The sequence below is a fragment of the Leopardus geoffroyi genome, chromosome B3 (genome assembly GCF_018350155.1).
Source record: "Leopardus geoffroyi isolate Oge1 chromosome B3, O.geoffroyi_Oge1_pat1.0, whole genome shotgun sequence".
NCBI lineage: Eukaryota > Metazoa > Chordata > Mammalia > Carnivora > Felidae > Leopardus > Leopardus geoffroyi.
The window spans coordinates 79,608,342-79,621,437 of NC_059337.1; the positions used below are offsets into that span (position 1 = coordinate 79,608,342).

At 39.0% G+C, this 13,096-nt stretch overlaps 1 protein-coding gene across 3 annotated transcripts in view; it reads right to left on the reverse strand.

Moving 5' to 3' along the window:
- Positions 1-213: 213 nt before the first annotated feature.
- PRKD1 (protein kinase D1) overlaps positions 214-13,096 on the reverse strand; it is a 334,322-nt gene continuing 321,439 nt past the window's right edge. For all 3 annotated transcript variants that reach the window (XM_045450589.1, XM_045450590.1, XM_045450591.1), the window contains 2 exons: positions 1,984-2,069; positions 214-1,190 (listed from right to left, as the gene is read on the reverse strand). In XM_045450589.1, coding sequence (XP_045306545.1) covers positions 972-1,190; positions 1,984-2,069 — 305 coding nt within the window. In that variant the 3' untranslated portion in view covers positions 214-971. The remainder of the gene's footprint in view (positions 1,191-1,983; positions 2,070-13,096) is intronic.

Below are 13,096 nucleotides of genomic sequence, written 5' to 3' on the forward strand. Positions count from 1 at the left end.
TCCCTTCCAGAGATCTTTTTTTTCTATTGAAACCAGATGACATGAAAGACAGAAATGCTTCATTACACCTTGAAACATACTTTTAAGCTTCAGAGTAGTTACAGCCAAATTCTAAAGCATGAGACTTTTTCTGCTTTTTGAGCAAACACCTCCACTCCTAAATGGCCCGAAAACACTAGTGTGGATTACAAATTCAGTCAGATGGACACACACTTTGACAAGAATATTTATTTGTTATTACTGAAAAATACATAAAGACGAAAGGTTGCTTAGCTTCTGATTTTCCACAGTACAGAGGATATTGTAAGAAAGGGGGAAATATCTGTTATATACGGCAGTTTACATTTCTAAGGCATTTAGGCTTATAAGTAGTAGGCGCACCTAGGTCCACTTACTTGAGTTTAAACATACTGAGGCACACCAGGCAGGCAAAGGATCTCAAACTATACAGGAAACTCTTTCATGCACTTGTGTCTAGGATTGTAAATCCATCTTCCATTCCCCCATCGCTTGTTTTTTCCACATGAGTTTTGGAGGTGTTCATAGAACTGGTAATAATCTACTCTTCAAGAGTTTGTTTATAATGACAGCGCCAATGGGGCATACGGGACAGAACTATTGCATGGGCAGGTTCTGTAGACTCTTACCAAATTGAGGCTCAGTAAGAAAAACACCGATTTGCAAAGGCACAGTGGAGACAGGTTTAATGCATTAAATACAACATGAATCATTCACAATAACAAGTTTAGTGTTTCAGGGAACTTTTGTTAATACAACACAGTTGGTCACACAAAATACAAATGCTTCTGTTGATTTGTCTTGGCAACTCAGATACATCAACAGTGCTAACAGTTTAACAGCTTTGTTCTCATCTGACAGAAAATAATGGCAGTTCTGCAAGGCAAATGTTAAACCTGACCGTATGTATTTATTAATTCCACAGTGTTTTGACAGATTAGAGGGGACGGAACTCAGAGGATGCTGACACGCTCACTGAGGGCTTTCATCTCTGTTTCTTCAGCGTCAGGACTGTCACTGTGGCTAGCACTGGGATTGATCAGGTGCTCAGGGTACTGCAGCCCCTGCTCGCCAGCGTACTGCTCCCACCGCAGGTCGTCACTTTCGTGGGTGATGTAGCGTTCCCCAATTTTGCACTCGAGCTCCCGCAAATCTAACCAGGTCTGATAATCCTGAGGAAGGAATTCCAAAACATTACCATGGAGACGATGAAAACTCATTAAAATACTGTCTCATTTGTTGTCAGTACCCGCAACTGATGAGTTACCCTTTTTTCCTTCCACTCTATCAGTGCCCTGTCTTTCCATCAGGCACCCTGAAGTGACGTCATCGGCAGCAAAGCCATCCTATTTGCCTAAACTATTGTGCATCAGGGGGTGGGCAATCAATGCTTGCGGCCAAGCAATTAGGAATACTGGTATTCCTTTGATATTTAAGGCCTACAAATAACCCTTCAGTATTTCACAGTATCATTTTTCTAAAGTTGAATGTGAAAATAAATATGTAAGAGAAAACAAACACACGCCTATATTTTATATTTGCCGTGCATTTGTTCCATGAATGTTAGCATAGGCTTTTAAAACACAGCTTGCAAAGGAGTACAGTGCATGACCAGATGGGCATCTGCTTGGACACTTCTCAGGATTACATATACAGATTTTCTTAAAATCTGGTCCTTGGAGTTTTACAACGACCCTTAGGTTTTTTTTTTTTTTTTTGGCACGTGTGCAAGGGCACGTATGTATGTGTGGTATATTTCTTCCCTGTCACATTTTCTTGGTAGAGAGATTAAGAAACACTAAATTGTCATTAAATCCTAAGAAGTTGCATGCATTTTGGCAAACAAATTGATGTAAGAACACTATTAATTAAGCATATAACAAAATATTTTTACATATAGTATTAAATCTTATCAATATTCAGAAGTTCATCTGATCGGGAAAATATCCAATGAATGATTTTTACCTGTAGCCAAGGGTGACTCAAGGTCTTATCCACGCTATAGCGCTTTCTCATTTTTACTTGCAGCAAGTTATTGATAAGATCAATGGCTGGAAAAAATTCAATTATTGATAAAAATGGATGACAAATATGGAATATATGCATAATTCATTTACAGTTTATTTCACATCCACTATTTCACAGTGTCAAATGCAGGATAGTGATAGCAAGCACTAGAACCTGAAGAAAATACCTCTTGAGAATTCTAAAACCTTGGCCTTCATTTTATTTTGGATGTTAAAAAATGAAATTGAAAACAGTTGTGGAGGAGGGAGTATGAGTCTTTTGTGAGTACAATGTAAATTTCTCTTCTAGTCTGTAATACATTTTTCTAACGTAGGAGTTTTGTTTAAATATACATCATTTAACTGTTTCTTGTACTAAATGCAGAATGCAACTACTATTCAAGAGAAAGCATTTACTAATCTTGTTTTGTGTTTAAAGTTTAACTATACATAATGGGCTTCATAGTCTTGAATTAAATGACAGATATCTGGACACCAAATTAAAACGAATAAAATAAAACACAAAATGGGCCACAACTCAGGATAAACTCAACCAATGACCCAATAGGAAAATACTTTTTGTTTCTCCTGTTTGCTTTTTAAAATATCCAATGAATTAGAATTATATCAGCCTTCCTTGTTTTCTAGGGGAAGACAGGAAAGGAATTTGTCTAACAAGAATGATTCTATGAGGTTAGAACCAGTCTATCCAGCTTAGTACTCTGTCTCTGATTGGGACTCCCAACAGAGTGTAATTTAGGGGGGAAACAGTGATCCTTCTAGTTATCTAGTCTCCAAAGCATCTGAGTTACCTATACTTCATGTGACAGAATTTTCCCTCACCTTTGTAAAAATTATATTTTCAGCCTAGATTATTAATAAGTCATTATTTATTAAATTCACTATTACACTTCCTATTCATTCTTGTAACAATTTCCCATATCTTTCATCTTAGCATTTTCTTCTCCAAAAAGAGCTTAGTGAAATCTGCCAAACCAATGGAAACATTCACATTTCACCGAAGTCAATTTCCACCTGTAACATACCCTGGTCATTATATTTCCTAAGAGATGGATCTTTCATCTCCAAATCTTAATCAAATAGGTAGCTGATATAAAAAAAAATGCAAATTAACTCCCCAACTTCCCCAATCATCAAGTCCTGAATCAAGTGGCTTTGACTCTATTGTATGGTTTACATCAGCCTGTATGGATCTGAAAATACAGGCTGTCACAGGAGTCCAGAGGCAACCTGGGACAAAGATTGCTTCAAACAGAATGAATCCGAATCCTTTTCATTATCAGGAAAAGAGAAATGATTTCTACAGGCATTTTTTTTTTTAATTTTTTTTCAACGTTTATTTATTTTTGGGACAGAGAGAGACAGAGCACGAACGGGGGAGGGGCAGAGAGAGAGGGAGACACAGAATCAGAAACAGGCTCCAGGCTCTGAGCCATCAGCCCAGAGCCTGACGCGGGGCTCGAACTCACGGACCGCGAGATCGTGACCTGGCTGAAGTCAGACGCTTAACCGACTGCGCCACCCAGGCGCCCCGCTACAGACATTTTTAAAAACTGTTTATCTTTTATTGTTTATTTTGAGAGAGAGAGAGAGAGAGAGAGAGAGCGCGCGTCCGTGTGTGCTAGTGGGAGAGGAGCAGAAAGAGAGAAGGAGAGAGAGAATCCCAAACAGGTTGCACACTATCAGGGCAGAGCCCAACAAGGGGCTCAATCCAACAAAGGATGAGATCATGACCTGAGCCGAAATCAAGAGTCAGACGCTCAAATGACTGGACCACCCATGCACCACAAGAGAAACAATTTCTATAGTCTTTTGGTAACTTAGAGTTCTATCTCTCTGACACCAACACTCCAAGTATTTGCATGCTTGAATGGCCGTAGAATTAAACACTTAAGAATTCTTTGGAGAATTCTTGGAGAAAGTAAATGCAATAGCTCACATTTAAATGCTTTCTAGGCTGATACACTCTTGCCTTAGCTAGGATACCATAGGAAACACAGTACTTAGTACAATTTCAAATTCCAAGCATGTGTTCCCAGAGAGCTTTTGAAAGTATAGTTCTCTCAGTGAACTGTGTATTGGGCATGTGCTTTAAAACATCCATTCACATGATTTACTCACTGGTGAGTAAAGTGCACCTTCCGTTCTTGCTGCTGTGAACTCACAGAGCAAAAATGGAGGATGAGGGGAGACGGGAGAGCTTATGCACTACCATAAGTGCGCCACAGCATTACGCTTCCCCAGACCCTGCAGGCAATAAATACATGTTATTAATTCACTCATTCTGCTTTGAATTCTATAATTAGGAAGGTGGGAGTACAGTAACTCAACAAAAGGGCTGGTTTGTGCCCAAATGCACCCCAACAGTGAACCATACTGCCTAATGGGGAGGGAAGTACTGCCAGAGGAGAAACTGTAAGTTTCTGCAGGGAATGGAATATGTAGAGATGAAACATTTTTTCTGCTGAACGAAGCACCCACAGGCTGAGCACAGCCACAGTACCCAGGCGATGTGAAGAAACACAGCCAGAAAATGGCAAGTACCTCCAAGAGAAAATAGTTTAGAAGCTAAGGACAGAATTAGAAGGTTTATGTGTGTGCATATAAATTTGTGTGTTGATAAATATATTTTGTGGCTTTTGGTAGACAAAAACAAATATGGTTAACTTTAGGCACCTGGCTTTACTCTGAAAATAGGTCCATCATTAGTGTTTGAGAGCCCCATTCTACTCATTGCCCCTTCTGAACTCTTAAAACATCCTTTTTATTGATCACCTCATACAATCCAGCATTAACTATACCATCCAAAATGCCTTTCACTGAGTCCATTTTTAAGAGAAATTCTACAGCTTTTTCTTTTTTAACAATGTTCTCTGTATTGGTAATGTTCTTCACATGTGTCACTCATTCTTTAATCTGTTCATTCACCAAATCTGCCCTAACGAATTACTGTTGGCAATTGCTTAAGGAACAAAAAAGTAATGATAGAGTTCTGACCCCAAAACACTCCCAGTCTAGTTGCAAAGGCAAAATATGAGTGTGCATGCATGTACACACACTCACACACTGGAACATTCTGTGAATGTCTTTCAAAAACTAAGCAGAGGAGACAGGGAGCACGCTCCAGCAGTAGGAAACAGGAGTGAAGAAGCAGGCTGCGGTAGTAGCCTGGAAAGTCAGAAGGAAAAATGGCAAGCTGGCATAGCAGAGAAGAATGCCAGGGCCCAAGGTGGGAGGGAGAAAAAGAAGCTCCAGGCTCCCCAGAGCCCCACGAGGATCTGCAGCCCAAGAGGTCTCTGTAGCCCCATGAGAAAGGGATACTGGAGAAGCAGATCATATCTCAGAAAATCGTGGTACCCTGCACTTCCTTCCCTACATACGGCAAAAAGTGTATATCCAAATATCTGCCTGTCAAGAGTTGACGTTTATTGCCACATAGTGCTGGTCTCCACAGTTTTGGGCAATCAGCAGATGCCATTTTAAATAGCTGACATTGGTTAGGGCCAAAGCTATGCAGGAAATCCTCTACTCCCTTGGATTATATTTTTTGTTTCACACTTTCCTCCCCTTATCCTCTCAGTATGAATACCCCCCATCCATCCCTGAAGAAAACAGGAGAAAAATAGGCAGTGGCTGATTTCTCTTTCTCTTTGCAGTAAATATGATATCAATTTTTTTTTCAGAGACTGGCAGGATTATTTTGTGATTGTACTTGTCTATTTATTCTGGGAGTTAGCCTTTCTAATATTCTGAGGGTTTTGTTCTCTTACTCATGCTTAAACTCAATCCCTTTCTTCCCTATTATTAATAAATTGTCGGGGCACCTGGGTGGCTCAGTGGGTTAAGCATCCAATTTCAGCTCAGGTCATGATCCCACAGTTCGTGGGTTCGAGCCCTACGTCGGGGTCTGTGCTGACAGCTCAGAGCCTGGAGCCTATTTCAGATTCTATGTCTCCCTCTCTCTCTGCCCCTCCCCTGTTCATGCTCTGTCTCTCTCTCAAGAATAAATAAACATTAAAAAAAAACTGTCTTAAATCCGAGTTCTCTAAACACTTTGAACAGCCACAGTGAGGCAAGGGATAGAAGCGGAAAAGTGTTCACATGTAGCCCAGAAGGCTGACCTATAACCTGTATAGTTGTTGTTGTTTTTTTTTTAATGTTTATTTATTTTTGAGAGAGACAGAACACGAGCAGGGGTTGGGCAGAGAGAGAGGGACACACAGAATTCAAAGCAGGCTCCAGGCTCTGAGTTGTCAGCACAGAGACTGACACGGGGCTCGAACTCACGAACCCTGAGATCATGACTTGAGCCTAAGTCAAACGCTTAACTCACTGAGCCACCCAGGCGCCCTCTGTATAGTTTTCATAACTATTAAATATATGCTGATTTCTACATTCTTAAAGGGTGATATGACTGCCTATTTCACCGGTAGTTAATATCGAACTGAATGATAAGTGCCACAGAAGTCTTGTGAAAGTAATTTTTCGAATAGAAATTCAAAGAAGACATTTATGATCTAACACTACCTGCACTCTCCTCCTTGAGCACTAGGCATATAACCACTGGCTTCATACAGCAAAAGTGCAGCTCTTTCTGACCATGCTACTTAAACTTACTAAGTTGCATTGTAAAACCTTCAAGAATTCTTTCTTGATCTTGGCATCAACAATCCCACAACAGAGGCAATGTGAGAAGTCTTTCCCTTTTTTTTGTTATTGGAAAATTTTAAACAATTGTACGGTTTAAATTTTCATTTTTAAAGAATCCCCTATCCTTCATGAGCAGAGTTTTGTGCTTTCTAAAATGTCTCTAGCCACGAATTCACACTAATGTTCCCTATAAATTAGAAAAAAAAGAAAAGAAAATGGTTGTTTTAAAGTGTATTTTGAGAGAGAGAGAGAGAGAAAGAGAGCATGAGCGAGCAAGCAAGGGGAAGAAAATCTGTTTTTTTTTTTTTTTTTTGAAGCCTATTTTTTTTTTTTTTTTTTTTTTTTTGCTACAGTAAACTCTTGGCTAACACAGTTACTCCCCCCGCTACTTCCTGTACAGCAATTTTTCTCATTGCTCCACCAGTTGAGAGACTAAAATGTCAGGAAAGCAAAAAAAATTTAATCAAACGTTCTCTTACAGAACTTTGAGCAGATGTTAGGACTGCTACAGTTCTGGGCAGCCTGTTTGCCAGGTGCACAAGTAATATCGGAACAAAACCAAAACTAAATACTATATGCAGGTGCTGAATGAATTTATGTTTTAATATGAAAGGGAATGTTCCATCAGAGTGTTAATTGTATGGATTCCATTTTTTCTGCCATCAAAGTTCTGAATTATCTTTGCACCTGTAGGGACTATCTTCCAGTCATTCTGTATTTCAAAGCAAACACCACATGTAGGGACAGAATAGGTTCTCTGTACGTAGGAGGTAGATTTGCATAAGCCACTGCTAAGGCTAAACTGAATGACATCCAAAACCTGGAGAAAATCCTACCAAGTGAATAGAACTGGATATATGTGAATATATAATAGGTCCCTGGGGTCACACCTCTCAGTCATTTCCCAATTTCCATCTTGTGTTATTTCAGTAGAAGCCTGTCCTCCCCCCTACTCTTCCAACTAGATTTTAACTCCTTGAAGGTCACACAAATTATGTATTCATTTCTGCATGGAAGTTTCATAAATATTTAAAATAAAATGCATCACTCAGTGCATTAGGAAAATGCTTGCTAAACAGCATTTGGTAGACCGAATACATTAATTACACATATAAATGGCCATTTTCTCAGCTCTAAGTTTGAATATCCACATTATGTGCATATGGTTTGTTTATTTTGGCTAAACATATTCCTGGATGGTAAGACATCACAACACCATAAAATAGATCATAGGATCAGTGATTTCTATCAGAAAATCAGAATAACGCTGAGAATATCTGCAATACAGCTCAAGTTATTTTGCCACATTTATTTTACAGAAAAGAAATTACCCGTGAATTCCATGGGCTGACCTCTTCTTTTCCAGAAACAGTACCTTTTTAAAATTTTGTCCGTACTGTCTTCTGTCCACCCGCAAATTATTCAGGTACACATTTTCAAATTGGAAACCAAATCAGAACTATTATCCTAGTGATGGGGCCATCATCTGTCAACCACTCAGCTTCCTGCCTTCACGAAAGTGTTTTCTTTTTTCCTCTTCTATTCTGCCTCACTGCCTGTCACAGTGCTCAGTAGTTCTCTTGGTTTGCTTCATGCTGATGGTAAGTTGTGTGTTTATTTTAAAAATCGTTTTGCAACCCTTCACATTCCAGCTCTCAACCCAGCAAGCTGTTGCCCGGCAACACTAACTGGGACGCTCCTCTCAGGCTGAAACCAGAGGCTGCAGGCAGCAAACAAGGCCGCTGGAAATCATCATCTTACTCGTTCTGAGTCAATTACCGCAATCCAATGAAGTGCAAGACCTTTCGAGACTCAAGTTGGTATCTTTCCTTTTCCAGTTCTTTCCTCTGTAGAAAGTTACTCTATCAACGGTTATGCCTTTGCTTTACATTCAATTTCATTTCCCCTTGAAGACTGGAAACACAATCTTGGAAATCACGAATTGTTTAAACACAGCATACAACAGCCCTGAAAATGATGCTAAACTGATTCAAAATTTAAGGTAGAAATCAAAATATATTTACAGGATGCTAATCATGTGCAAAGTGGATTTTTTTTCCATTTTCACGGCACATTAAAATCCTTTGGAGAGATTTCTGTTTTTCTTCTTCTTCTTCTTCTTCTTCTTCTTCTTCTAATGCTAATACTCAAGCCACAGGTCAAGTGAAAATCTTTAAAGAGGGGCTTCCAGGCCTTGGTATCTTTTTTTTTTTTTTTTTTTTTAATTTTTTTTTTTCAACGTTTATTTATTTTTGGGACAGAGAGAGACAGAGCATGAACGGGGGAGGGGCAGAGAGAGAGGGAGACACAGAATCGGAAACAGGCTCCAGGCTCTGAGCCATCAGCTCAGAGCCCGACGCGGGGCTCGAACTCACGGACCGCGAGATCGTGACCTGGCTGAAGTCGGACGCTTAACCGACTGCGCCACCCAGGCGCCCCTGGCCTTGGTATCTTTAGAAGCACAAGTGTTGCTAGTATGTGCAGCTGGAATTGAGAACAACTCTGCCAAGGAGTGCTTCTCCGACTTCTACATGCATATAAATAATCCAGGGATTTTAAACTGAAGATTCTGATTCAGTATATCTGGGGTAAGACCTGATTGTCTATATTCTAGTGGCTCCCAGGAGGAGCCTTAGACCACATTTTGAGTAGCAAGACACTAGAGGCAGGAGAACATTGATAGTAGTTAACAACTGGTTTAATATTGCCCCAAGGATCCCTGAAGAGATGGATGTAAACACAGAGAAAGGTACCCAAATATACAGATATCTGTCCTCAGCCCCTTCTGGTTTGGTAGTCTGCAAGGAGGACACAGAAAGGTTTTCAGATAGCTTTCACTCAGAGGATGCCAACAGGAAGAGCAAATGAATTGGATTACACAAATCAGTTCCAAAATAACTGCATCTGGAGCTCTGGGCCGTACTGGTATCATAACATTTAACAGGGACCAATGAAACGGAGTCCTCTTTTTAGGTCTCACTTCCCTAGCCCCCAAGGAAATGTCTAAGTACAGAACTGGAAAGCCTGGCTTATCAACAACGTTCATGAGAAGGAATTCAGGTTCTAAATCTACAGTAAACACATGAGTCTACCAAGTCAGTTGTGATTTTTATGCCATGCTGAAAGAAATGTGTTCTTTATCACGAGGAAGTGGTGGCTTCACTTTATACTTAACTAGACTTGTGGAACCTTGAGTGAGAACAGCTTTGGGGTTTGAAAAACAAAGATGAGAGTGTTTAGACCAGAGTGAACAGGAGGCTGAAGGAAAAGCTGATTGCCCAAGAGAAGAGATCAGGGGTGATATGATGGCTGCTTTTCAAACCTGAGATTAGCCTCTATTTGGAAAAAGGAGCAGGCTTGTTCTAACAGTGGGTAAAAACAGAGAGATTTTTGCTCATGGTGCCAGGGTCAAATTCAGAAGAAACAAGGGTCCTTGTGAAACCATTTTCTATCACTGAAGCAATTTAAGAATGTTCTGGATAATTACTCAGTATATTGGTATAATAGAGCAGTGCAGGGGCTAAGTAAGATTTTTACCATGCCGTATTTTGAAATATTCTCTGTTGTCATTGTGGAATAAAGCAAACTTAACAGAATACTTAAACCTTTACTGTTGTTCTACCCTGACATTTCAGATGTCGTATTTCAACTCAACTATGATATAAATTCAGAAGCGAAATTTTAACTTTATAATTGGGATATGTAGGAAACATTTCAATTTGGATGGCACAAAAACAGCTGATTTTTGAGCACTTATAGTGCCAATATTCTTTTTTTTTTTAATGCTAGTATTCTTGCTAAAACTTCTGAGTGGTTTTTCCCTATAAATGACCATTTGTTAAAGAAAATTCTGTCAATTTTATTTTACTTGCTCTCAAAATAAATGATTCATTTCCTGGTGGTACACCCTTTCAGATAATATCTCATTTGGATTTTGAAATATGTATGTATACATACACATACATACATAATAAAGAATTCACTCTATTAGAAGATTTTTAAAAATCATTGTGTGCCTTTGGTTGCTAATTTTAAACTTACTTACTATTATTGAATGAACTGCATGGCTTAAAAGAAAGTACACTAAGTAATTCCCGAATTTCAAGGAGAGATTATTAAATCCCAGTGGAAGTTTGAACCCACCTGATTCACTTAGGTTTACCAATCGTGATAGAATTTCCTGACAGTGAGTCAAGCATTTTATTTTATTTTATTTTATTTATTTTTTTTTTTTAATTTTTTTTTTTTTCAACGTTTATTTATTTTTGGGACAGAGAGAGACAGAGCATGAACGGGGGAGGGGCAGAGAGAGAGGGAGACACAGAATCGGAAACAGGCTCCAGGCTCTGAGCCATCAGCCCAGAGCCCGACGCGGGGCTCGAACTCACGGACCGCGAGATCGTGACCTGGCTGAAGTCGGACGCTTAACCGACTGCGCCACCCAGGCGCCCCAAGAGTCAAGCATTTTAAAGCAGCTCACTGGCTAGCCGCCTCACATCTCTTCCGTGCTGTTATGTCTGACAGCGGTGCTAATATGTTGACAAATCAATCTATTCATTAATATTCAGCAGGCTTGCTAGATCTGCAAGCCTCATAAACTGTTACAAACACAGTTTAATTATTAAAATGACAATTGTCTTTCTTTTGTTTCCTATACCATTGGACTTCTGGGTCTCATCTACCCGAGGCTTATTTTCAATGGGGTTGTTTTTTTGTTTTGAACAATACGTAGTGCAAGAGGGGCCTACAGCTGGTTCCTTTTCATGGCAAAGTGCTACTTCCAACTTAAGTGTTTAGCGTTCTGGAACACTGTTGGATTTTGAAACCATACCATGTGGTATTCTTGGTGCAAGGCTTTTATTTAGCTTTGCTTTGTGTTTGTACTGGCTGCATTTTTCATCTTCAATTTCTGGGAGAAAAACACACTTGTGACCAATTTTATTTGAATTAACCACATTGAATGATAAAAATTGCTTTAAATGTAAAATTTAGATGCTTTGATAAATTTAGCGGTGTATTATGATAGCCATTCTATGACTTGAGATGCCATATATTCTACACTGTTCATAAATGTCAGCACAGGATTGAGACCAACTGGCAGAATAAATTGTGACTATGTCTATCAGGGAAAGGAGGATGCAGAAATACTAACACTGAGGCTATTCGAGCAGAAAAGAACCTATGTCACTGGTGCATCATCATGATTTAATAATCTTGAACTGAAGATAAGCTATAGGATTAATGCAAGGGGTATTCCTCCCACCCCCATTTTTATATATGGAATGTCAAGGCTCTGTGTCAGCTCTTAATTCTTCATAATGCACACTAACCACGTGCCTCTAAAGCTGAGCAGTAACAACACAGCAGGTGACTTGAGAATAGGTGCTTCTTCAGATGTCACCTGTGAATGCAGAATATGATCTCTATCTGCGGGGGCTGGGGACTCATTGTGCAACAATTTCCAAGGTTGCCTCTATGTTGATTACTGCCTGTTTGTCTCCCTAATGTCACATAAAGGAATATCAAAACTCAGAAGAAAAAACATAGTAATTTCTCTGGTGGTCTTCATGGTCTATTACTGACCTTCCTCAAATTGTGTCTCTAATTGAACACATCAATTCAAGGTGATGATGGAAATGTAATTTTTACTCTAACAGATGCTTTCCCGTTGCTGCAGGTTTGTCGGTGTTCTGGCAAGATGATCTGCCCTGGCACAAGTTTTATCTCACTTCACCAGCTGTCCAGCCACCACTTGTCTTCTTCCTCTAAGAGTAAACTCTTGGGAAAACAAAAGCTGCCTACTAAAGTTATATACAAAAAAGAATGGTTTAAGATGTATGCGACGATTCTGAGCAACTGAAGGAATGTAGGAGAAGAGAATTTGACTTTCACACTTAATAATTCTCCTTTGTGTGGGCATAAGTTGAGACAGTGGAGGTTACATCTTCTTCATCTGCCCAGTCATGATGCCGGACTGGTATTACAGAAAAGGAAACATAACCCTTGCTCTCCGGTGAATAACACTTACATATACAATATATATGCACATATACGTATATATACACACATACATATATGTATGTATATATACGTATATGTGCATATATATGTATGTGTGCATATATATGCATAAATGTATATATGTATACGTATATATGTATATACGTGTATATACATATGTATACATATATACGTGTATATGTATATATGTTTACGTATATACGTATACGTGTATACGTATATACGTATGTATACATATATACGTATGTATACATATATACATATGTATACATATATACGTATGTATACATATATGTATATACGTATATATACATATATATGTACGTATATATACGTATATGTGCATATATACATATATATATGTACGTATATATACGTGT